General features: G+C 60.3%; 7 protein-coding genes and 1 non-coding gene across 8 annotated transcripts; 2 read left to right on the top strand and 6 right to left on the bottom strand.

Moving 5' to 3' along the window:
* Positions 1-326: 326 nt before the first annotated feature.
* DCS_01951 (uncharacterized protein) lies at positions 327-2,069 on the bottom strand (the record flags this gene model as incomplete). Its single annotated transcript, XM_040799282.1, has 1 exon — positions 327-2,069. One exon carries the CDS (start codon positions 2,067-2,069, stop codon positions 327-329), a length of 1,743 nt encoding a protein of 580 aa, XP_040660165.1.
* Positions 2,070-5,200: 3,131 nt separating this feature from the next.
* DCS_01950 (uncharacterized protein) lies at positions 5,201-6,649 on the bottom strand (the record flags this gene model as incomplete). The annotated part of the gene is made up of 1 exon (XM_040799281.1): positions 5,201-6,649. The coding sequence occupies one exon, from the start codon at positions 6,647-6,649 to the stop codon at positions 5,201-5,203; it is 1,449 nt and encodes a 482-aa protein (XP_040660164.1).
* Positions 6,650-7,776: 1,127 nt separating this feature from the next.
* DCS_01949 (uncharacterized protein) lies at positions 7,777-9,044 on the top strand (the record flags this gene model as incomplete). Its single annotated transcript, XM_040799280.1, has 3 exons — positions 7,777-8,004; positions 8,078-8,565; positions 8,645-9,044. 3 exons carry the CDS (start codon positions 7,777-7,779, stop codon positions 9,042-9,044), a joined length of 1,116 nt encoding a protein of 371 aa, XP_040660163.1.
* A 530-nt stretch (positions 9,045-9,574) lies between these two features.
* On the bottom strand, positions 9,575-9,646 carry DCS_t11. The gene has a single exon. It is a non-coding gene; the product is annotated as a tRNA-Asp (tRNA).
* Positions 9,647-10,135: 489 nt separating this feature from the next.
* On the top strand, positions 10,136-11,082 carry DCS_01948 (uncharacterized protein; the record flags this gene model as incomplete). Its single annotated transcript, XM_040799279.1, has 3 exons — positions 10,136-10,568; positions 10,627-10,856; positions 10,933-11,082. The coding sequence occupies 3 exons, from the start codon at positions 10,136-10,138 to the stop codon at positions 11,080-11,082; spliced, it is 813 nt and encodes a 270-aa protein (XP_040660162.1).
* A 982-nt stretch (positions 11,083-12,064) lies between these two features.
* DCS_01947 (uncharacterized protein) lies at positions 12,065-13,171 on the bottom strand (the record flags this gene model as incomplete). The annotated part of the gene is made up of 1 exon (XM_040799278.1): positions 12,065-13,171. One exon carries the CDS (start codon positions 13,169-13,171, stop codon positions 12,065-12,067), a length of 1,107 nt encoding a protein of 368 aa, XP_040660161.1.
* A 1,074-nt stretch (positions 13,172-14,245) lies between these two features.
* Positions 14,246-19,085, bottom strand: DCS_01946 (uncharacterized protein; the record flags this gene model as incomplete). The annotated part of the gene is made up of 6 exons (XM_040799277.1): positions 14,246-15,286; positions 15,357-15,598; positions 15,655-16,221; positions 16,292-16,445; positions 16,520-18,177; positions 18,332-19,085. The coding sequence occupies 6 exons, from the start codon at positions 19,083-19,085 to the stop codon at positions 14,246-14,248; spliced, it is 4,416 nt and encodes a 1,471-aa protein (XP_040660160.1).
* A 1,209-nt stretch (positions 19,086-20,294) lies between these two features.
* DCS_01945 (uncharacterized protein) lies at positions 20,295-22,980 on the bottom strand (the record flags this gene model as incomplete). Its single annotated transcript, XM_040799276.1, has 3 exons — positions 20,295-20,602; positions 20,655-21,788; positions 21,849-22,980. The coding sequence occupies 3 exons, from the start codon at positions 22,978-22,980 to the stop codon at positions 20,295-20,297; spliced, it is 2,574 nt and encodes an 857-aa protein (XP_040660159.1).
* Positions 22,981-24,572: the final 1,592 nt, after the last annotated feature.

Here is a 24,572-nt window from a genome sequence, read left to right as displayed (position 1 = left end):
TGGCGACCGAAGTTGGCTGTCAAAAGGCCGGGCAGAACACGATGGTGGGACAAGAGACGATGGTGCGACAGGAAACGGAGAGACAAACAAGGGCATTGCATGTCAGTTGCAAGTTGCGTCATGACACTCCGTCAACACGCACAACAGCACGGCACAACAGGCTACGGCAGACGATGAACATGTGCTGAATATGTCTTTCTTCGCTCGTCAGAGACGCTACTTTCGATACATAATAGATTAAAGGGGAACAAAGATTAGCAAGCACCTATACATCCGGGTGCTCCCTCGGGCGCCGAAAAGAGCAAGCAAGCGATTTCATCAGGCAGTTAGAAAAGGGCAAGAGCTCCGAGGGCGAGCAGGACGAGTGCGGGTGCGGTACGGCCAGCGCCGGCAGTGACGGAGTTGCCGGAAAGCGAGCCGCCGTTGACCCGACTGGAGGCGCTGGGGTCCGCGATTCCGTTGACGGCAGTGTTGGCGCTGCCAACGCCAGGGGTAGGGGTGACAGTCTTCGAGACGGTGCAAGGGCAGTCGGGGATGGTGAAGGTACCGGGCAGCGAAACGGTGTAGAGCTTGTTGTTGTAGTTCAAGACGGTGGGAGACGGGCAGTAGGTTTCGAGGCGCGTGACAACCTCGTACGTCACGTAAGGGGTCTGATCCGGCCTCGAAGGAAGGGTCGACAAGGTGGATAGCTGGTTGGAGCAGGCGGTGGGGGTGACGAGAGAACCGGCAGCGTCAAAGGGGCTATAGCCGAGGCAGGCGGAGAAATCAAAGGCGCACTGAGAACGGTTCGCGCTCTGGTTGCCGCGGCACTGGTTGTACTTTTCGTGGCAGTTCCTGGCGCATTCCGGCGACGGCGTCGAGCTGGGCATCGGCTGCCCTGGCTGGTTGGAGCAGGCGCTGGGGGCGATGAGAGTGCCAGCGGCGTCAAACGGGTTGTAGCCGAGGCAGGCGGTGAGATTGTAGGAACATTGATTGCGGTTCGCGTTCTGGCCGGCGATGCACTGGTTGTACTTTGCGAGGCAGTCCCTCGCGCATTCGGGAGGCGGTAGCGTGTTGCCGCTCGGCGGCGGAGGCGACGGCTGGGGGAAGGGGTTACGAGTGATGGTGCACGGGCAGTCGGTGATGGTCAAGGTCGTCGCCTGCGTGACGGTGTAGACCCTGGCGTTGTAGGTCAAGACGGTAGGCCCAGGGCAGTAGGTGACGATTTGCGAAACGACTTCGGTGACGAGGGAGACGGGTGACGCGGTCGAGGCCCAGTAGGCCGAAGCGGTGGTCGGGAAGGCCGAAGGACTGTAGCCGGACGAGTAAGAACCGGGGGGGTAGGACACGGAGGGGCCAGACGAAGTCGGCATCGGCATCCCGGTGGGGTAGGAGACGGAGGCCTGCGGAAACTGGTTCACCGGGGGGATCTGGTTCCCCGGGGCAGCCGGGTTCACCGGCACAGCTGGGTTTACCGGAACAGCCGGGTTCCCCGGGACACCCGGGCTCACCGGAACGGGTTGGTTCACCGGGACAGGCTGGTTCACCGGGACAGGCTGGTTCACCGAAATCGGCTGGTTCACCTGGGGCGACTGGTTCACCTGGGGAGGCTGGTTCACCTGGGGCGACTGGTTCACCTGAGGAGAAACGGGGGCAAAGAGGGGGTCGACCTGCTGGGCGCTTCCACCGGCTGGCATGTCGAACTGAACATCCTGCAGGTTCTGGTCCGGTACGTTGTGGACGTAGGAGTCGGCGGAGACGACCGAGGCGCCGAGGAGGGCGACGAGAGCGGCCGAGTGCATGATGGGCGCCGAAGGATGAAGTTGAGCGTCGAGGTTGATGTTGAGCGTGGGGAGAACGAGGAGAAACACGACGGCGACGGAGGATTCTTTCTTTCTTCCAGGGACGAAAGCGGTAGAGAACTCGATGGTCGAAGTGTTTGGACGAAACAGAGTCAGAGTCCGGGGGGGAGCAGCGGGGGAGCAGGCGTGCCGTCTTATAGTCGGGTGTCGGTCGAATGAATCGTGATTCCGACGGCCAAGGGGTCCGCTAAGATCGACGACGACACCGATGACGTGTGAATCAAGCATGCGCAATCTTCACCGCCGCGTCCGTCGACGGCAGCACAGCCCGAGGGCATGAGCTGAAGGCGGGACAGGGGCCAACCAGGAGGGAGGATGGTGGGTTTTCCGGGTCCTCGACCTCCGTCACGGCGGCCGCCTTCGCTGGCGATGTGCCATGCCGTCGTCGAGAGTGGAGCACGTCGACGGTGGAACATGACGCCCAACACCTACTATTATTATCAAATCGTCCCTAGCGGCCTCGTCGATGCGCAGAGACGGCGACGCATGACGGACCGCTCGCCTGAACGCATGGCAGGCGGGGAAGGGAAAGGGGCGCGGCACTCCCTCTCGATCCAAAACAGCAGAGCGTGCTCGCACTTACTCGCATGCTCCGACGGGTCAGCACAGGCGGGTGTCGTGCGTCTCGCCGTCGGCCTGGATGGATTCGGCCGCTTCCTACAAGCGGAAATCAGTCCACAGGCACGTCTATTGGCACGTCGACGGGTAGCCATCATCCCCTCACCATGCCGGTGGTTGGTGTGGAGGAGAAGCGGTCAATCTGAAACGAGCAATTCGGGCCACGACGGGGGCCGATGTCGAACGACGAAAACGACGGGCGAGTCGCAGCCGCAGTCCAGAATGGCATGTGCCCATCGTCCATCGTTCTCGGGTACACGCTTGAGCAAAATTCTGACGACACGAAGGCCCGAGAGGAGATGATGATTCCGGCTGGGGAGGGAAGCGGTGGTGGAGGAGGAGGTGGTGTTTCACGCAGCTAGTCGTACTCTGAGTAATACTCGTTAGACGAACTACATACATGCATACACGTACTCGTGCCGGCACCACTTAGGTGCAATGCGCGCAGTAATTGCATGTACGGAGTAATTACCTTCGCTTGCCATGATAGAAGTAAGTACAAGCACAGGCACATGCTTGTACTGAAATTGCAAGTACCACGGAGTACTGTACGGAGTACTTGCTTTACATTAGAGGAGATACATAGTACAGCAAGTAATTACAGTACGGAGTACTCGCACATGTACTGTACTAGGCTTCATCATAATAGTCACCTGCAGTTCGTCCTGTCGCAGCACTGCCGGCATATACATGCAAGCACGGCATTTACTCTTACAGATGAGCAAAGGCGGCGCATGCCAGTATTTTGCCGGCAATTGTCTACCGAGTACGGAGTTGTACGGAGTACGGGTGTGCGAATCTGCAGCGTCAATGACTCGGCAGCGACCACACCAGTTCCCGTATAGTGGTGGTCTGTCGTATTTTAGCGCGACCTCCCTCTGTGGCTGTCAGTTTCACCAGCGCACCACCGCCCCGGCGAGGGGACATTGCCTGCTGCGCCCCGTACGCAGCGCCATAACCTGTAGTGTGCCCTAACCGAAATATCTCGATAGGGGGCTCGGCACAGATTATGCGCATGACTTTATGCGAACGGCGAACGGCGGATATGCAACATGCTACCGTGACCCTTCATCCCTTGCATATTTGTACGAGTAAGTATGTACATTGCTAATAATACTCCGTGGGCCGCTACAGGTTCATGGGCCAAGTACGGAGTACGGAGTGCATGTAAGTAATATTAATGTTGTATTTACGGAGTTCTCTGTACGGCCATCAGTCATTTGCGCATGTCATGGATACATCAGTTGCATGTCATGGTACGAAATGCCTGGTGCGATGTACTTGCTATACTCGCCTTGCACGGACTGATTTGCAATACAGTACCGTACGCGTGCCAAATTAGGAGGTACCCTCTAGCATCGACATGTACATGTACTTTTCTTCATGGTGCATCCGATCAACACCAACACTGGACCATGTTGCCATGCCAGGAGGCGATGCGTGCCATTGCGTGTACTATACTGTAAGCCCGACGGCGAAGCATGCGCAACACACACTTGAACCCGACGTACAGCTCGCTGTCCATGAGCGCCGTGGTCCTCGCCGTAGTCCTCGTATGTGCGTCGTTGTCTGCTGCTATCTTGCGACTTATTTATAGCCATGAATGTTTTTCCCCATCCGTGCCACCCAGTGCCATGCGACTCGAATCCATGCGGACGTACTGTACTGCACTCCGTACTGTATTCCGTACTGTATTCTGTACTGTAATCTGTACTGTAATCCGTACTGTAATCCGTACTGTATTTCGTGCTGTACTGGGTACTGTATTCCGTACTTACTCCGCACATATACTGCACTCGTCATGTCCGATACATGGGTGACAATACGCCGTGGGTGGGCAGTGTATGTACCCAAGTTTGACGTGCCCGCCATGTGCCAGTACTGCACGCACTGTAAGCATCGGCGTAGGCACCACCCACTCGTCCCCTCGTGTTGCTCAATGCGAACCCTCCGTTCCGTTTGACGTCGGAACAACCTTGTCGTCAAACGGTGAGGGAAACAATGCCTCGCATGGGAACCATGCATCCGACGAAACATGGCATCGTGCCAGGCAGCCGACGAAAGCGGACGAGCGTTGATCCGAGCTTCTTCTCCGAGTCCTCGACGCTCGTCCCGTCCAAGATTCCGACTCCATGGGCACTGCGGCCTTCATGCCAGTGTCAAGTCCACCCACGACCCGTCGTTCGTCGTCAGATTCTCTCCGTGCATGGCCCCTTGCACAAATCCATCGCCCAGCAGGCCCTCGAGGTGGTCTTCGTCGTTGTGCCGCGCGCTCGGCGGCTGATCCGGTGGCAACGTTGCTTGGAACATGGACAGGCCTCCCTTCGTCACGCCGGGAGCGTCCAGGTACCCTCTCGCATACCCGTCCGCGGCTCGCCTGGAGGCCCATCGGCACCCCCTTTATTGTGCAGGCTCTTGAACGCGGCCGCCACAGGCTCACCATCGATGCATGACCGTCCGCAGTAAAAGCTGACTCGGCTGGCGAGCACAAACTCTCGCACCGTCCACACGCAGGTCCATGGAGCGGCTAAAGAGGGCCATGAGGGAGCGCCAAGAGTGTCCCGGTTCCACGTCGAGGCCGCCGTCGACGGCCATGTTCGGCCGCAGGGATGGCGAAATGAGAATCCACGCCGTGTCACCAAGACGGCCGGTTGGTGCGTGACAGGCTGGGCAGTGGCAGGCTAGCGAGTGAGAGTGTTTGGGCGGGGTTGATGGGGTGACGGGGTGACGGGAAGGGTCCGTCAACTCGACGGCTCCTTCGACGGCTCAACGTCGTACTCAATGTCCGTCCGCACAATGTACTTGGCTCCCTTTCTCACGCTCGTCCCCTCGTGCAGCAGTGCCCCGAGGCTCTCGCCGTGGGGGAACACGGCCACGGCTCCCATGACGGGCCGGACGGGATACGCGTGCAGCGTCCCCTCGCGAGGCCCGGGCATGTAAAAGGTCGTCTCGCCGCCTTCAAACTCGTCGTTGAGGTACATCAAAAAGGTGAAGAGCGAGCTCTGCTTCCGCCCCGCCGGCGAGTCGTCGTAGACGTAGCTGCCGTCCGCACCGAGGCCCGACGGAGGCCAGGCGCCGTCGATGTGGCATCGGTACTCGGCGCCGGGGACGTATCGGTAGACGCGGAATCGTCGGTTAAGGCCCCGCGAGGCACGGTCCTGGAGGGACGCGGGCACGAAGGGGGCCATGCGAGCCCAGAGCTTGTCATGAAAGGCCGTGTCGACGAGCCAGTAGAAGTTGTGAGCCAGGACGCTCACGTCGCCGCTGTCGCGGATGGGTGTGTCTGGCAAAAATCCGACGCTCTCGCCGGCGGCAATGATGGCCTTGCACTCGTCCGGGGAGAGAACATTGGTCGCGAGTCCGAGGTTGGGCACGCTGGGGTGTCTGTGGTACGTCGTGGTCGGGCCTTGCGGGGAGAGCCAAACGGAGTCCGGCTCGGAGGTGTGGATGACGGCGGCGTGATGGTTCGGCGGTTTGCGGAGGCGGCCCGGGATCGCCTCGACGATCCGCAGAGAGCCGGTTGCCTCGGACAGGATGGACCTGTCGAGGACCGAGGCGTACACCTCGAGGGGCTCCGTCGACGGCCGCAGGTCCCACGTCGGCTGAAGGGCGATGCCGGGAGACGAGTGGCCGTCGAGGTTCGAGGCGGCCACGTCGACGGGGCAGCTGACGCGCAGGACGGCATCGAGGACGCCGAGGAGCTCCCTGTCCCTTGCGGAGCGGTCCGGGTCGTCGATCCTGGCGCCGTCGCGTTGCGTGACGACGTCGAGGTCTCGGACCCAGCGGCAGAGCGCGCCGAGCTTCGGCTCCTCGCCTCGCAGCCTCATCTCGGCGAGAAGGATCTTGGCCTCGAGATACTTTTCGTCCACCAGAGCGGCCGACACTCGCGCCGTGAGGTTGCCGCCCTCGGCCGCGTTGACCCCGGTGTTGCATGACTGGCGAAAGTCGTAGACGGCGACGCGGAGATTCTTGCACAGCTTGGACTTTGTCAGGCTGGGGTATTTGGCGAGCGTCGCGAGCGTCTCGATCGTCACGTCGAGCTCCTCCTCCGAGATGACCGTCTGGAGACTTTTCGGTTCAAACGACTCGCCGTCGGGAGGCGGGGTCGTGATGGCACCATTCTTGGCCGCCTTGTTGGGCAACTCGGCTTGCCCCCTCCGCTTGCGCTTCGCCGATTTAGATTGGGCCATTGTTTCCTGCGAGAGCAGCCGGAGGCAGGACGGTTCAATTCGGTGTCGTGTCCGGAAAAGGGCGCTCGGAATACGGCAGCGGCCGGGGGGGAGGATGGAGGAGAATTGGAGGAAGTTCGTGGATTGGGAGGCAGGGAAGTTTTGGATCAAAGGTGACGCTCGGCACTCTTAGGCGGATGGAAATACTGTAGTGCAGCAAGTACAAGTACTAATTCGGAGCGGCACGAAAAAGTGCCCACAAGTACAGGTACCTGCGCATGCACGTGAGGAGCACACTCGCGTACTAGTAGCCAGTACTCCAAACATCCACTGGTACTTGTTTAGTGCACCTACTGCAGTTGTAGATGTAAGTACAAGGAATGCTGCTGCAGGATTACAAGCAAGTACTAGTACTACGCCGTTACAGTACAGTCAAGTACCAGTACATGCAAGCACAAGTAGCATGTGCCGCAAGTGCTCAGTAATACAGTAAAGTAATGCTTGGGTTCGCCAACTGGGTACTCCTTGCAGTGCGCAACGTACCCCGCGCCCTGCCCCGCCATGCCCCTCCTCGTCAAGCCGTCCCCTGTAACTTACAGTACAGGACTGCACTCAACACCTAGAAGCAAGCCTACGAACACAGTACTGTACGCACAGTAGAGTATTTTCCACACCCTCAATAGCGCAGCACGATGCATGGTGATAACAAATGCAGAGATATTTGTAGTTGCATCGCCGTCTAGGTAATGTCGATCAGATCCTCCATTCCATCGTGCTAGGCCCGTTGGCAATTGAGTCATACTCACTCCGGGCTGCCATCCTGTGCTGGCTGCTTCAAGGTGCTTCTGTACTGCAGACTGCAGTAAGTACTCCAGCCTACTGGTACCCCGTAACGAACACTGTATTACGACTTCATCCAGTCATTCTTGACCGCCATAGCAACACGGCATACCCTCCTCCTCCGGATCCTCCATCTTCGTCTCCTCCTCCTCTCCCTTCACCTCTGTCTCCTTGTCCCCCCAGCAGCCTCTGCCTGAGCGGCAACCATTCAACAACATCTTGCACGCCCAAAGCCCCCCATCTAGCCTTCCTCCATCCCCACAGCCTTCCTCCATCCCACAGCCTCCTCCATCCCACTGCGGCGACCGATGGCGATCAAGACGGCAGCCGAGATCGAAGCCGCCGTCGAGAGTGAGCTCAAAGGCACACCTTTTGCGGCCTCGTCTCTACGGCCACTCACGGGCGGCACCGCAAACTTCATGTACCATGCCCGTCTGCAAACCCCGCTCGCCGACGGAACGACAGAGGTTGTTGTCAAGCACGGCGAGGGCTATGTCGCCCAAAACCCAGGGTTTACCCTCACCAAATCCCGCTGCGTGAGTTTTTCTCCACGATGCACAGTCGTTCAAGGAGTCCTCGTGCTGACGTCGGGCATGCCATCTCCTGCAGGAAATAGAGGAGGAGACGCTGCGGCTCCTCGCCCGACTGCCGCACGCATCAACCGCCGCCTGCGAGGTCGGCACGCCGGCCTTGCTTCACTTCAACCCGGAGACGTCGACGCAGATACAAGAGTACCTTCCCGATGCTCTGAACTTGAAGCAGTACGCCCTCCGGCACTACCAGGCACCCACCTCGGATGGCTTCAAGCCGCAGTGCCTCCAGCTCGGCCGCTGCCTCGGCACATGGCTGCGCGACTTTCATGAGTGGAGCGAGCAGGCGGCCAACCACCACTTGCGAGAGCTCTTTTCGCGAAACGGGGAGATGCAGAATGTCAAGAAGATGATCAACTACGACCGGCTGCTTCACATGGTGGCCAAGTATCCGTCGGTCCTGGGAGGATGCGCCGACGTGTTGATGCAGGTGTCGGACATGGCATCCGCCGAGCTCCAGGACCCGGCGCGTCTCCATGTCATCCACGGAGATTTCTGGACCGGAAAGTAGGTCGACCGACTCGTGCTCCGCGCCGTTCGGCATCGTCATCGTCGCTAAGCCTTCTTTTTTTTTCCCTCCCTTCAGCATCTTGCTTCCCGACGTGGCCATGGACGACGGTAAACCGACGCCGATCAAGATTGTGGACTGGGAGATGGCCCAGCTCGGCGTCCGACCCCTCGACCTGGGCCAGGTCATCGCCGAGCTGTGGCAGCTAAAGCTGTACAAGGAGATCGAGGCCGGCAGCTGGATCATCCAGGGCTTCGTCGACGGATACGGCAGCGTCGACGACAAGTTCATGCTGCGCGCTGCCGTTCATGTGGGCGCGCATCTGATATGCATCGGTTCGAGCACGTCGGGCTGGGGCACGCCGGCGCAGAGCGAGCAGGTTGTCAAAGCTGGCAGGGATGTGCTGCTCAAGGCGTGGAAGGGCGACGTCGGAGCCTTTGACGGACATGATCTCGCATGCCTCCTTAACACACGATGAAGAGACGGCGGCTTGTCTTTCCACTCGAGGTCGTCGGTCACGACCCAGCATTGCGCGTTTTTGTCGAAAATTGGAACGAGACGAGCAGGCCGCCGCTCGGAGATGGTGAGAGCATCACAGAGAGAGAGCTTCCAAGAACCCGCCAGAGCTCGAGTGACCGACCGACCGACTGGCACTCCGACTCCACTCCGAGACGAGAAAAAATCTGCCACAGGAACAAGATGACCGTGCCACTTGTGACCCATTCAGCTCTGAACACCATCCAAGGCACACTTATCCATGCTGCTTGCTGCGTCCCAGTCGGAGCAGGGGACGACATTTGATGCATAGCCATGCGATTCGACGAGGGCAGCGGGGCCGCGGCCGACACGTGCAAAAGGGAACGTACGAGTGAGCACAGTACAGTACAATGCAGAAGCTGATGCTACCAAGAAGCTGGCCGCCAAGGAGCAAAAAATTGAGGTCATCCCCAACCCAACACGGACGATGGAACAACCGGAACAGGAGACAAAAAAACAACCTCAAAGGGACTCTCCCGCCGGGAATTGAACCCGGGTCTCAAGCGTGACAAGCTTGCATACTGACCACTATACTACGGAAGATGTGAATGACTTTTTGAAGCCATCGTAGCGAGTCGTGGTGGTTGCCGATGGGGAGTGGAGGAGCCAAATCCACCTATAAGCCCTGCCAGTTCACTCAGTGGATCAATCAGAATAGCGCATAATATCATGGCACCCAGCGATTTTGCCAAAGCTTCCTCCACTCCACCGACGGTTCGATTCAGCCTTTAAATACTTGCTTATACACAGCGTCACGAACAACGGTCTCAACATTGCTAAATATTTCATGTAAACTTCTTACAGCGGCAAATACTTTCATCTACATTGGAACGCTCCAATCGAGCATCAAGAACAGAAGGCGAAAACTGTGACGGTCAAACGTCATACGACAATCTCCTCGTCGACCAATACCAAGGCGCTCACGTGACCAGAGAAAACGATGGCGACTCGGTCCTGTCCGGCGTCAAATTGTCGAGGCATCGCCGTTTCGTTGCTCGAAACATTGCCATCCACAACCACAAAGCGTACACAATGGTCCTTCCACCATGCCGCGCAAGCCTTTTACGGGGCCAGCGCGTCTTGACGCCTCTTCTTCGCGTCTTTTCCACTGATTCCGCGTCCACGCCATCAGCAACGGCGGCCGAACCGTTCCCGTCGCCCTCGAGGTCGCAGCTACGCAGCAGCAGCAGCAGCACCGGCGAGGAAGCCTCCTCATCGACACCCCCACGATGGAGCCAGACGCCCGCGGGCATGAAGGCGCCGCTGCAGATGGACTTTGCCAAAAGCCCCCGCAACAAGATCTGGGCCGTCAACAACAACCCGGGCCGGCTCGACGACATGTACAACCGCCTTCTCGGCCCGGGCGGCGCCAAGATGCTCCCCGACGAGCTCAAATGGCTCGCCGTGACCCACAAGAGCTTCGACCAGGGCAGACGAGGCTTCAACGACAGGCTCGCCCTGATGGGTACGCTCACGCTCGTTCGTCATGGGCTGATGAGGTAGCTGACTGACGGCTGGTGCAGGTCGCTTGACCCTCGTCATGGAGGCGACAAAGGACATTGTCAGCAGGCCGCCCCTCGCTGGCACGCGGATACCAGATGAGAACGGTCGAGAGCCGTTGGAGCACGCCCAGCTCGCCTCGGTGGACAACCTCAATGTGCTTGGGCCCAAGGACGTCGTGGGCAAGGAGAAGCTGTATGCGCTCGCGACCAACGTTGGCATGATGGACGTGATGCGGTGGAAGCCCCGATTGGTACGTTCTCCTCCCCCAGCCCCAATTGACCGGGTTTTCTCGGCATTGGCCGATCTCGCTGACAAGCCGCGCGCAGCCCGAGAGACTGGAGGCGTCGGGTGTCGAGGTCGTCCTCAACGGTGCCATCTTCGCCATCATCGGCGCCATCACGCTGCAGCATGGATCCGTCGTGGCCTCCAAGATGATACGGGAACGGATTCTGGCAAGGCTACCCAGAGACGAGTAAAGGCGGAGCCGCCAAGGGAGGAGCATCTGCCGGGCGCGGGGGCATTCGCCAGGAGGGAGCATACGCCGGGTGAGGCAGCACACGCAGGGTGAGGCAGCACACGCAGGGTGAGGCAGCACACGCAGGGTGAGGCAGCACACGCAGGGTGAGGCAGCACACGCAGGGTGAGGCAGCACACGCAGGGTGAGGCAGCACACGCAGGGTGAGGCAGCACACGCAGGGTGAGGCAGCACACGCAGGGTGAGGCAGCACACGCAGGGTGAGGCAGCACACGCAGGGTGAGGCAGCACACGCAGGGTGAGGCAGCACACGCAGGGTGAGGCAGCACACGCAGGGTGAGGCAGCACACGCAGGGTGAGGCAGCACACGCAGGGTGAGGCAGCACACGCAGGGTGAGGCAGCACACGCAGGGTGAGGCAGCACACGCAGGGTGAGGCAGCACACGCAGGGTGAGGCAGCACACGCAGGGTGAGGCAGCACACGCAGGGTGAGGCAGCACACGCAGGGTGAGGCAGCACACGCAGGGTGAGGCAGCACACGCCATGTGAAGCAGCACACGCCGGGTGAGGCAACACACGCCGGGTGAGGCAACACACGCCGGGTGAGGCAACACACGCCGGGTGAGGCAACACACGCCGGGTGAGGCAACACACGCCGGGTGAGGCAGCATGCGCCGAGAGGTGGCATACGCCGGGAGAAGCAACATACGCCGGGAGGGGGGGCATACGCCGGGAGGAGCAGCATACGCCGGGAGGAGCAGCATACGCCAGGAGAAGCAGCATACGCCGGGAGAGGGGGCATACGCCAGGAGAGGGGGCATACGCCGGGGACGGAGCATGTGTAGCGACATCATATCATGTACTATGGAGATGGGGGCAAGACTAGACTTGTACAAAGGCAGGGGAAAATAGGCTCATCCGGCAAACTCAATCAGGGTATCTCGCCATGCTCGCCAAGGGCGTCACGTCAAACAGTTCTCATCTCACGGCAACAGCCGCGTGCGCTCATCGGCCGCTTCGTCCTCGACGCCCTCCCCATCCCGCCCATCCAGAGCTGCCTGCAGCAGCTTCTCCCGGTACAGCCAGCCGAGGCACAGGCCGGCGCCGGGACCCAGGACGACGCCGGCGCACACCATGGCCAGCGGGGCGCGCCATCCGACCTCGACAAAGACCCAGTATAGCACCGTCAGCGCGACGAACTGCGTGTCGACCTCGAGGAAGGTGATGGTCGAACGCGTCATCTCCTTGCGGTCGTCGCCGCCCGTTGTCAGGTTGACCAGGGCGAAGACGTGGGCCACGACGGCGCAGAGGATGGGGAGGCCGTAGACGGCGGCCGCGCGTCCGTGGCGCGACTCGACGCGGACCGTCGCGGGCTCGCTGGCCTCGGCCGCGCGCTCGAATCGGCCGCTCCTCTCCAGGCTCCAGCGCAGCGCGTGGCGGATGACGGAGACGTAGACGGGGAAGAACAACCAGACGCCGATGGTGGCGGGCGAGTGGAATGCGAGCATGAGCGCGGCCGGGAGGTAAAAGCCCAGCGCAACGGCGACAGGGATGGCCACCGCCTCGGCGTCCGGCACGGTCAGATCGGCATCGTCATCGGCATCCTCGGCGCCCGCGATGGCGAACCAGGCCTTTGCGCGATGCATAAAGGCCGGGACGACGACGAGCTGCCACACAAAGGCGCCGCCGATGAGGTTGAACAGCAGCCACCAGCCGGTGGGTCGGCGGATGACGGCAATGGCCCGTCGGTGGCATCGGCGCGCGGCCTCGAGCGTGCTCACCGTCAACAGCGCGCCGACGTATGCCAGCACGACGCCCATGACGGCCCTGCTGCGCGACGAGTCCAGCGCCTCCTTGAAGAAGCTGAGAAGGAAGCAGAGCGGCGTGCCGACGACGGGGATCGACCCGGTGAGGAGGGGGAGACGCGCGCGCGCGTGGCACTGGGACCAGAGCAGCGCCGCGTTGACGTCCGAGTGTACGAAGAGTGCCACGGCCGTGGCCACGGCCAGGAGTGCCGGCACGACGCATAGGTGTGGCAGGAGGGGTAGGTGGTGCGCGGGCGGCACAAGGAAGCGGTCGAGGGAGGCCATTGTCGCGACGATGGCTGGTTGCCGATGAGGTGAAGTCGAAGTTGCATGGCGGTGAGTGACGACACTGACGGGTGACTGGACACCTGGGTAAGTACATAATACTGGTTAAGTACCTAAGGAGGTGCGCACATGTACAAGTAAGTACTTATGTGCTGCACGGGATAGATACGTACCAAGTATTAACTTGACACCTTGGAAATGAGGTCAGAAGTACGGAGTACTTACGGAGTACTCTGTACTTGGAGGCACCGCGAATAGGTACTCGTGTGCTCCGTACAAGTACTGGACTTGCACCTGAGTAAGTACAGAGTACAGGCAAGCACTTGGGAGCAAAAGTACTCAAGTACTTACTTGTACTTGCAGGTCCGCGCACAACGAGCACCGGCCCGTCGGACCACCGTCATGGCCCGGAAATATGGGGCCCGGAGCGGCGAGCCACTCGAGCGGAGCGGTGCCATGTATCGGCACCCACGGACGTCGATAAATTCATCCAACAAGTGAATCAAAGCGTCTGGGTGGTCCGTGACTCTTGTGCCGACTTTTGATGGTGCCAGATGGCGTCAATGTCAACTCCCCCAACCTGCACCGGAATCGAGCAGCCAGTTGCACTGGGGCCATGCACCCAGACCCGTCGGGTTAGCCTCGGTACCTTCGCCGCCCTCGTCACCACCACCAATCTCTTTGTCTCTTCATCTCATCTCGTCTTCTCACCTCGTCTTCTCATCGCGTCGTTTCATATCCTCATCCCATCACCTCTTCTCATCTAGTCTTCTCATTGCGTCGTCTCATCGCGTCGTTTCATCGCTTCGTCTCATCTCCTCATTCCATCACCTCTTCTCATCTCGTCTTCTCATCGCGTCGTCTCATCGCGTCTTCTCATCGCGTCGTCTCATCGAGTCGGCTCATCTCCTCATCACATCTTCTCATCACATCTCCTCGTCACATCTCCTCATCCCATTTCCTCATCTCACCTCCTGATTCCATCTCCTCATCCCATCTCCTCATTCCATCTCCTCATCCCATCTCCTCTTCTTATTGCGTCGCCTCCTCTCGTCCCCTCCTCTCGTCCCCTCGTCATCGTCCCCGTCTCGCTCCAAAAGTACCGCTCACGCCGCTCACGCCGGTGCTCGCCCGACCGCCTCCCGAGACGATGCCATCTCCCGGTCGCCTCCTATTGACGTCCGGGATCTGGTATCCCCTCTCCCGCTCGAGCCGATGCCTCTCCCAAAAGTCGCTCACCTCTCTCTCGATCCCTCGCTTCGTCCGCCGACCTCTGCCGCCGCCGCCGCCCTCGCCGTCCTCGCCTCGCGATGCGAGCCACCGCTCTCTTGCCGCCCGACATGCGTCGAGGAAGCGCGTGAGCAGCGGTCGCCAGAGCGTCGAGTACAGCCACCTCGCCAGCCGTCGGTACAAGCCGCTGAGCCAGCGGAAGAAGGTCCTGGCGCCCGTGCTGAAGGCGATGATGAGGGAGAGGAACACGAGCAAGAAGCTCGACGGCAGCGCAATCGTGCCAATCTCCTCGAGGCTCAGGTTGTTCCCGCCGCCCCACTCCTGCGTGTTCATGCCGAAGAGGCCGGTGAAGAATGTCAGCGGCAGGAAGATGACGGTAAATGTGGTGAAGATCATGACGCTCCGGCTCTGCGCGCTCGCGAGGTCCGCGTGCAGCCGGCTCAGGCGCACCTCGTCCACCTGCGCCTGCCGCTGCACCATCTGCAGCAGCTTGTCGTAGTCGTCGCGCGTCGCCCGCACGCGCTGCACCATCTCGTCCGCCTGGTGCGCGTACTCGCGAAGCCGCTTCAGGGCCTCGCCGAGGAACGCGCGGCCATTGACCGTCAGCTCTCGGAGCTCGGGTCGCATGTACGTCGCGTTCATCGACGCAATCACCTTGGACTGCCGCTCGAAGAGGTGCAGCAGCGTCAGCAGCTCGTCCTCGATGTCGCGCAGCTCGAGCAGCGCCGACGTGCTGTCGCGGTTCTCCTTCTCCGCGCGCCGGCCCTCCTCCTTGTGCCGCGCCCGGATCGAGCGCGCCTTGTTCTCCACGGGTTCGTAGTCAAAGGCCTTGTCTCGGAAGCCGACCTTGCGAAACTCCTTCAGCGACGACGTGAGTTTTTCGTTCTTCGACGCGCCGTCAGTCAGCAAACGCCTGCGAGGCTCCCGGCGTCCGGGGCCGAGGGCGGCTGCTCACCAGAACGCTAATGGCCTCCTCGAAGATTCGAAACACCTCGAGGTCCGGGTGCGAGGACCGGTCGAGCAGCACGCTCACAGCATGCAGCGCCGCGAGGGCCGCCAGGTCGAGCGCGTTCTCGCACTGCCGGCCGAGGTCGATGTTGACCTCGTTGAAGATGCTGTCCCGCAGGTCCGCCTGCTGATAAAGGGGACCCTCGATGGGATCGCTCTCCCGCTTAGGGAAGAATGAGAGCACCGTGTCTGCTCGGCGTCAGCGCTGTCTGCCGGCATCACGGCTTGCTTGGCGCCCGACGCACGCGAGTGGATGACCCAGAGCCAGAGCTGGTCCACCATCAGCACATTTCCATTCAGCACCGAGCTCCCGGCGTCGTCGCCATCGTCGGCCCCGTTCTTGCCCATCAGCCTCTCCCTCCAGCCCATCGACGCACTGCTCGATTGCCTTCCGCCCTTTGCGGAGCCCGATCCTGCAGTCGACGTCTGGCCGTAGAGACTCCTGTCTTGGTCCCTCGCCGCGCATGTCCTCTCCTTGGTCAGCTTGTAGAGCATCTGATCGTCATCCCTCGACCGCGTGTCTCTCAGCGACGGGTACCTGTACTGGTCCATGGTGCGCCGGCAGTTGACGGGCGGATCGTGGCCCAGAAACTCCCAGACGACCTGCAGCTCGAGCGAGTCCGACTTGGCCACGGACTCGGGCACCGGCCTCGAGCGGCCCGTGTCGAGACGCCTCAGTATCAAGTCTCGTCGCCGGATGAGCCTCTTGTACGAGTCGAAGTGGAGATAGGGCAGGAAGAGGCAGGTATACATGGGCTCCTCGGCCGATGCAGGCAGCATGGCGTTGCTCGTGACGGAATGGCGAGGGGACACTGGCGGCGGTCAGAGACAGGCAGGCAGGCGTATGGTCTCGTTCGGAATTGCTTCACGCCGCATGCTTACTCGTTCGCGGCGCTGTGAAATAGCAGCCGGGCTTGGCAAAGTAGGCGTAATGCTGGGCGTGCCGTCCCTTCGTATGCCTCGTGGCCCAAAAGTCGTTGCCATAGAGCGTCGAGTAGTCCTTCTTGTACGACGTCTCGAGCGTCTGAAGTGCTTTCTGCGCCACGACGGCCGTCGTCGTCAGCAGTGTTCATGCGTCATTCGATGCCGCCCGCGAAGGCGACGCCTCACCTTGGCCCACGTCGGGTTGTTGTACGGCACATGGACCCAGACAAACCTCCGGTCTCTCACGTCGGGCTTCGCAAACATAGCCGGTGCCTCATCCTCAATCACCGTCTCGCTCGTTCCCCTCTCTCCGGACTTGACTGCCTTTCGCATGGCCACAACTGCGTCGGGTAGTCTCGAGGAGGCGTCGGCGTCATCGTCGGCGTCGGTGCCGGCGCCATCGTGCAGGGTGCTGCGGCTGCGCTGGGAGAGTGCTGGAAAGTCACGGAACTCCAGGGGCGAACGGTCGCTGCCAAGGCTAAACGACCTGCTCATGGCGCGGCCGGCGCGGGGGTGGGGTGGCGGCGAGAGGCGGTCGATGGCAAGGTCCTGGTCAAAGTCGGCGCGGATGAGCGGTGACGGGCGTGTCATTGGCGTCGAGTGCCTCGACACCGGGGACATGGCTTGGGACGGGGGCGTCATGACCGTTTGTGGGATCGTCGCCAGCGCCGAGCTCGGCCTCTCGTGGAAGGCCTCGACAGGACGGATCATGGGCTCGCCGGGGGCGACGGCCTGGCGGGACTGGATGCCAAGCGCATTCGTCGTGGCCATGATCAGGGCGTCGGGCGTCGAGACGATTTCCTGGCCGGCCCCGGGCGCCTCGCCTTGGCTGCTTCTCTGCATGAGGGAGGTCCTCCCCCTCGATCGCAAGAATCTGCTCTCCTCGGGTGCGCCATCGACCTCGTGCAGCCTCTCGCTCAGACACGCGTCGGGGGACATGGCTTGGGACGGGGGCGTCATGACCGTTTGTGGGATCGTCGCCAGCGCCGAGCTCGGCCTCTCGTGGAAGGCCTCGACAGGACGGATCATGGGCTCGCCGGGGGCGACGGCCTGGCGGGACTGGATGCCAAGCGCATTCGTCGTGGCCATGATCAGGGCGTCGGGCGTCGAGACGATTTCCTGGCCGGCCCCGGGCGCCTCGCCTTGGCTGCTTCTCTGCATGAGGGAGGTCCTCCCCCTCGATCGCAAGAATCTGCTCTCCTCGGGTGCGCCATCGACCTCGTGCAGCCTCTCGCTCAGACACGCGTCGGGCCCCTTGGCCAAAAACTCCTTGAGGGGTAACCTCGTGGACCAGGCCCTCACGGCAACGCCTTCGTCGTGCGAGGCGATGGGCGGGTCGTCGTAGAATCCGTGGACCTCGACGTTGACTTTTTGCTCGAGCCCCAAGGTCCAATGGCCATCATAATCGCCATCCCGAACGGTGAGGTCTGCCCGGTTGATCTGGGCAGCGAGCTGTTTCAGGAACAAGCGGAGGGTGTGGACGTTGTGGCGGCCAAAGGAGGCAATGTTGGCGTGGTCGCTCTGCAGCGGGAAGATGCTCTCCTGGCGCATGCCCAAGATGGCCGACTTGATGGAGGTCAAAGGCGCGGTGAAGTAGACATCCCTCGGCTCTGCGTCGCTTCCCCTGCTGGAGAGGCGGGAGTCGATGGTCTCGTAAAAGGTCCAGATTTGAAGGTCGGTGGAGGCCGACTTGAACTCGTCGTCGATGTGGAGGAGCAGGCTGTTACCGACACGCAAATCGTCGGTAATGGACACAGGCAGGGGCGTCTCGAGCTGGAGGAGAGACTGGATGCTGGGCGCGAGGGTTGGCATGGCGAGGTAGGCCGACCCCTGGTGCGGAGTGCCTGATTGCCAGCATCAGCAAACGGTCCCCCAGTGGGCAGAGACGAAACAAGTCGGGGGGGGTGGCGTAGGAAGTATGGGAAAGGGTCAGGAAAGATGTGAAGATGTGAAGATGGGTATAGAGAAAGGCGGGGGCGGATGCGAAGGCTCACTCACCGAAAAAGGCGACGCCGTAGCAATGCCGGGCGATGGCATCGTACTGTGCGCTCCTGCTCGCCTTGCAAAGCGCCATCTTCACCACCAAGCCGCCGACGCCGTGGCCGATGAACAGCAGCGGCCTCTGGGCTCCCTCCTGGCAGCGCAGGGTTTGCAGCTCCTGCAGCAGCGCATCGGCAAGCTTGCTCATCGTCACGCCCTCCGTCACGGGCGGGTGCTCGTACAGGAGAATCCTCGCCCGGCTGGCCTCACGGCGGATGCCCTGCCTGACCCACGAAGCGACGGGCCGTTGAGGATCGCCAAGTTCGTCGTCCACGACGGCCTCGGCGTTGCGCATCGACGGCGCGCCGAAGTAGCGACTCATCAGCCCGTCACGGGTCCAGCTTCGCAAGGGATGGCCTCCGGGACAGGGAACGGTAACGACGTCAACCGTGGTTTCGTCGTACGTGCCGTCTCCGTCGGGATCCCTGGTGAATCTCGGGCGCCATGATGGCAGCGTCTCCCGTTGCTGCGTCTTCGTCTTCGTACCTCGACGGGCAGCTTGGCCGTCCTTTGACCCTTCAAATTCCGCACCTGCCTCTTTTCCTTCACCTGCGCCGAAGCTGTTGCGAGACGGCGGAGAGAGCTGCAACGGCGACCCCACTCCCGTATGACTACCTGGCGGAGGAGGCGGACTTCCAGGGTTGACGTAGAGCGAGTCGTCATCATGGGCAATCTCCGAATTCCACGGAGCATCCCCTCCAACAGCCGTCATGGAGTGTAGGGTAGGTCGTCTTTCTGCCTGCTTTCTTGTACGTGTTACTTGGCCTGTGGCGAAGGGAACTCGATGGCGATGATTCAATCAACGAAGCAATTACGACGAGATGTCGTCAACGTTGGCACAAGCCGCTTTGAGTGTCTGTTCGTGTACGATCGAGCGTATGCAAGTATGTGCATCTGAGTCCATCGACGGTGGTGATGGATGCTAGAAAGACACGACGGCGATGAAGTGGCAGACGATTGAAAGGCACCATGGCAGAAGGACAGAGAATCAAGTCGACACGTTCATAATTTTCTTGCCTCCCTCCGTCCATGCCAAGGAAGTCGCATCGCGTACGACATGATCCATCACCTGCCTGCCTGCACCATCGTTCCTTCCCAGCGCGGCCGAGTTGCGGGTTGGCAGGGAAGTCACGTCCCCTGCCATTGCCTGTGGGCGGCAGCCCTCTCCGGCACCGGTCGCAGCCAACCCGGATCCGATCCGTGCCGCCCACGCGGAAAAACCATTAGTCCTTGGTGCCTTGCCCACACCCGCCACGGCGTGCCGCGCCTCGGGGCAACCCTCCTCTCACCGCCCGTCCTCCGCGAGGCCGGTCGCTTTCGGCCGGCCTCGGTCAAACTGCCGCATCAGTCATCTTCTACTCCATGCCAATGTTTATATTCGGATTCGTAGTCATATTAAAATCCGCTCCGATGACCCAGCTTGGTCGCCATGGTACCTCATGTGAGCGCTGCCGCGCGTGACCGTGGCCGTCGCCATGGCCATGTGCCCATCGTATCGCAGGCCTGCCTGTAAAGGCAAATGGGCTGGGCTGTCACACATCATGGCCCAGGCAACGTCACAGCCACAACCATAGTTACAGCCACAGCCAGCCACAGTCACAGTCAAGGAATATCATTCACGAAGCACAACTCCATGATGTGTTGCGGGGAAGGGCAGGAATGGGGGAAGGGGGGGGCAGGGCAGGGGGGGGGTGTTTGTGAGGGTCCATCAACTGTTCTGTACTTTGCCATGCATTGACCTTGCGCCGCCTGGCTCTTAGATCACCGTCCCTTTGCCGTTTCCATCTGGGTCGAATAAGCGTCCAATGACGTCGTCCCAAACATCGTCAGAGCCTTCGTACCCTTTCGTGCTCAAACGATCAGCGCCCCATGCCCGCGCTCAGCGCGTGCCAAGCGAGAACTCGCCAAACGAAGACGTCCGTCAGCCGGCCAGCTCGTAGTTCTGCATGGCAACGCAGTGAATCGTTGCCACGTCGTATCGCTTGTTCTCCACTCGGCAGCTCTGCCCCGGCTTGATGACGAAAACGCCGTTCTCGCCCACCTGGGCTTGCGTCCCCCCCATGGTGAGTTTGACCTTGCCTCGCGTCACGCTGCAGGTCCTGAGCTTATCTGGCTCGGCATGCCAGCTGCTGCTGGTGCCGGGCGCGATGAAGACGACGTTCACGCCCACCTCGGGGGCCACGGTGATGGGCTGAGAGCCGGTCAAGTACGCGCCGGAGTAGGCGACATCTGACGGCGTGGTTAGCTGCCCGCGTCTCCTTCGGCACCGGCATCGACTTACTCCCGTTCCCGCTGGCGTCGGTGATGAAGCCCGGCGCGAACTCCCAGTCCTCCATGTCCATTTCCCGCTCCTGCTGCTCCGGAAACGCGGGCGAGATCTTGGCCACCTTGGACGCCGGACCGCCGTCGGCCGATGAGAGGGATCTCTTGCGCCGGCCGTGCCGCACGCCACCATCCGCCGTCGGGGTCCCCTCACCCGCAACCTCGCCATGGGCGGCGGATCGTCGCACCCTCGAGACGGCTCTGTCGTCCGACGCCGCCGCCGGCGTGCGGCCTGCTTTTCGTGAATCGTCGCCGTCGACGTCCGAGAGGCCCGACGAAGGCGGCGGAGCCCACTTGCATTCGTTCTTTTGTCGATATATGCACGAGTAATAGTAGCAGCCGACACACGTCGGCTGCCTCGAGAAGAAGCCTTTCGCCCTCACCGACATGCCGTCCGGGAGAGCGACGCAGACGTTGGACAGGCGCGAACGTCTCCGGTGGCAGGCGTCGGCGCCGGTCACCTCATCGCCCACGATGTAGGCGACGACGGTGGCGAAATGAGGAAGCTTCAACGTCGTTCCACCGTGGAAATCGATCCACTGCCTCGGCAGTTCCCGCCGCATCGGAAGCTGACGCATCTCCTCGATATCCATGCGCCGATGCTTGGTCTGGCACACGTCAAGCAGGCTCATGAGGTAGTCGACCGGCTTCATGTCCAAGGGCGAGGAGCCCTGCTTCGCAGGCTTCGGCGTCGACGAAGCATTCGCGCTGCCATCTTCGAACTGCTCGACCGATCTTGACCTCGGGGAAAGTGCCGATTGCATGGGCGCATGCTTCGACGCTTGCCCGTTCGGTATAGTCGGTTCGGCGGGAGGCGGAGCGTCGTTCGGAAGACGGTTCTGAGAGACGACGATGCCGGGAGACATGGAGCCGGCCAATTTGTAGTTGCCCACCAACGAGAGGGTGCCGTCGCGGTTGTCGTTGAATGTGCTGTAGCAATGCTTCGAGTTAAAGTGGCCACCGAGCGCCCTCATGTTCCTGAAGAGCTTTTGACAATCGCGCACGGGGCAGATGTATTTGGGGGGGCGGTTTCGAAGTCGATAGTTGGTGGGAATGATGCAGCCCTTTGACATTTCCGTCTCCCCATTCTTCTCTAAAACTCATGTCAGTCGTGGCCCGGCAACGAGAATCTTGCGGGCTTGCGATGGCGTACTTTTGAACCTTGAGTAAGGACGTCCATTTCTGGCACAGGCAATACGGACCGGGCTAGAATCATCCAGCTCGCATCGGTCCTGCGGTCTCTTGTCCACGACAACGACGGCTCGGCCGTCGTCTTCGTCCGTTTCGTCGCCGCATGAGTATTCGTCATCGTCGGCCACGCTCTGGTCCTGACTTACGCCTGGAGTTTCTCCCTGGGTTTCGCCGAGCTCCCCGACCAGATGTGTTTCCGGTGATGGTGGTGGATGCGCCCTCGAACCGCTCGATTTGGCCTCTGGACGATCGGACCGTTGCGAAGGAGACGTTTCTTGAGTCGTCCCGGTCAACGGCGACGAGGCAGATGAGCTTTTCGGGTAACCGGGCAGCGGCACTGGCGTCACCTTTTGCGGCGGCAGTGAATCGCCGAGACTCTTATGGGGTCCGTCGGCCAAGCCAAGAAGCACTGCGCAGTTGTCAGACGTGCCACGGCGGAAGCAGGTGCACCGCTCACCTTTGTCCCGTGCCGGAGGGCTCCGGTTCGCCTTCGGGACCGGCAGACGGCAGGGAATGTCGCTGCCCGAGTCGTCGGAATCGGTGTCCGAGTCCAGTTCGGTTCGACTGACCTTTCCTCTCATCTGCATCTTCTGCCGCTTTTCCTTCCAGACCCTGTTGATGGCAATGATCCTGTCATGGACCGCCAAACTTTGCTTCGGCGGCAGGTCCTGCTCCGGGGGCGTCGACGCTGGCCGGCTCCGCGGCCGGCTCTGGGAGGTGGAATGCGAATCAACAACCGGCGTCGCCGCCGGCCGAGTCGACGGTGGAACGGATGACCGACTCGTCAGGTGCTTCGTCATGGGAAGCGTTTTGGGAATCGGGACCGGAGTCGCTGGGTTCGGAGACGGGTTGAGCGGAGGAGTTGGAGCCGGCGTCGGCACCATGGTCGTCTGCTGCACCGTGAACAGGGCTTTCAAGCCGACCAAGATGGACGACTTTTCACCCCCATCACCCTCTTGGGAAGTTTGAGGCGGGAGATGGGCTGAAACGTGGGCAACGGGTCTGCTCTGCGCAGCCTCCTCGCCCTCGCTCCTGAAGCTTGCCGGATCTGGGAACGGCATCAAGGCTGCGGGTGGATCTTGGGTGGCCGCCATGCTTCCTCTCCGCCAGACGCGTGCTCGTTCCTCGCAGCGGCAACGCAACACTGTGGATTGGTTATTGATTATGGTATCGATGCCGTATATCGGCGCAGCCAAAGTCGAGCAATTCGGGTGATTACCTCGTGCCGTCGATGGATGCAAAGGAAGCCCCGTGGAAGACACCTGGGCCCTCTGCCTGGCCTGGCCTGGCCACGAGGTCGGGACTCCTGGCACGCCCTGATGATTGGAGGGCAGAGGGTCGAGCGAGGCAGATAATGAGAAACGGACGGTAAACACAGATGGGCGAGGTCAAGGTGGCGGCTCCATCGAATGGCAGACTGCCGTTTACCGGGTGTGATGGAAACAATCGCACCGCGAGGTGAACGCGATTGAATGATGAGTAATAATGCGTCTGAGAGGGGCGTGCCACTGTACCTGTGCAGTTCTTGCTTGTAAGACGTAAGTACCGGGTACCTGACATTACTGTACTTATGCACTTACAGTACAGCCAGATACTTGTCTCTTGTAGATAACTACCTATAGTGCCTAGTACTTACAGTAGTAGGTAGGTATCTGGTACCTAGGTAAGCCCGTAGGTTAGTACTAGGTACCTACTCACTACTGTACTGTACGCGCCTAAGTACGCAGTACAACATCAATACTACCAGTAGGTAATAATACCTAGCAGTCAGATACTAGTTAGGTTCTATACTAATACTTACAGTATACTACTAGGTAGACGCCTTGGGCGCTGTTGCTCTAATTATTTGCTAGGCAAATACCGAGTATTAATACAGCACACTTGGAGAGAGGACGTGCGTTGTTGGTGTGCTCGTGTTAGACATACTTGGCTCTGCCTGTCAGGAGATTGGCTGTTGCGCAGTAAGTAAATTACTCCGTAGTGCGGTGAATGATTACACTCCCAGCCACATCGATCATCCTACCATATAAGTACAGAGGCTGACGCAAGCTGCAACTATCAGCCAACAACAGAAAAGACTGCAAGGCCAGATCGATGATTCAACAATAGGATCACCAACATCGTTCAGTTACACCGGTATAAAAACAAACAGTCTGAGGCTTTTTATAGGATAAGCAGCCGTTGCCCAAGGTGAAAGGGAACAAGGAAATGGTCTATAGGTGTAACTGGAATAAGTGTATTATATAGCCCATCTTGCCCCGCCCTGAAATTTGGAGGAACAAGGTAGAGGCAATCAACCAAGATTCAACCTACACATTCTACGCATTTCATTTCCAATCCGTTTCTCAGTCCCAGAAGTAGTAGTGCTATTCACACCAACTGCACTACAGTATACTATTACTAAACTTTTTTTTGACACTGCCAGCTTGACGACAGTGGAAGTACAAGGACAATAGAGTGAAAGGTACCTAGGCCACATTGATTTGTGCCAACAGTACTAGTATGGAGTACTCCACGCATTGCAAGTCGACAGAGTACTGTACGGCATGGGCACCTAGTAAATACGCCTAGGTACAGTACTTCAGCACCTCCAAGTACAGTGCACTTCACTTGCACCTACTTGCGAGTACTTATAGGCCGCCGTCCTGTACTCTGCTTGGGTGTACTTGTATGTGTACAGTATGAT

This window comes from Drechmeria coniospora, chromosome 01 (genome assembly GCF_001625195.1).
Source record: "Drechmeria coniospora strain ARSEF 6962 chromosome 01, whole genome shotgun sequence".
Classification (NCBI taxonomy): domain Eukaryota; kingdom Fungi; phylum Ascomycota; class Sordariomycetes; order Hypocreales; family Ophiocordycipitaceae; genus Drechmeria; species Drechmeria coniospora.
Note: the sequence above shows the minus strand (reverse complement) of the source record. Positions and strands in the feature narration are given on the sequence as shown.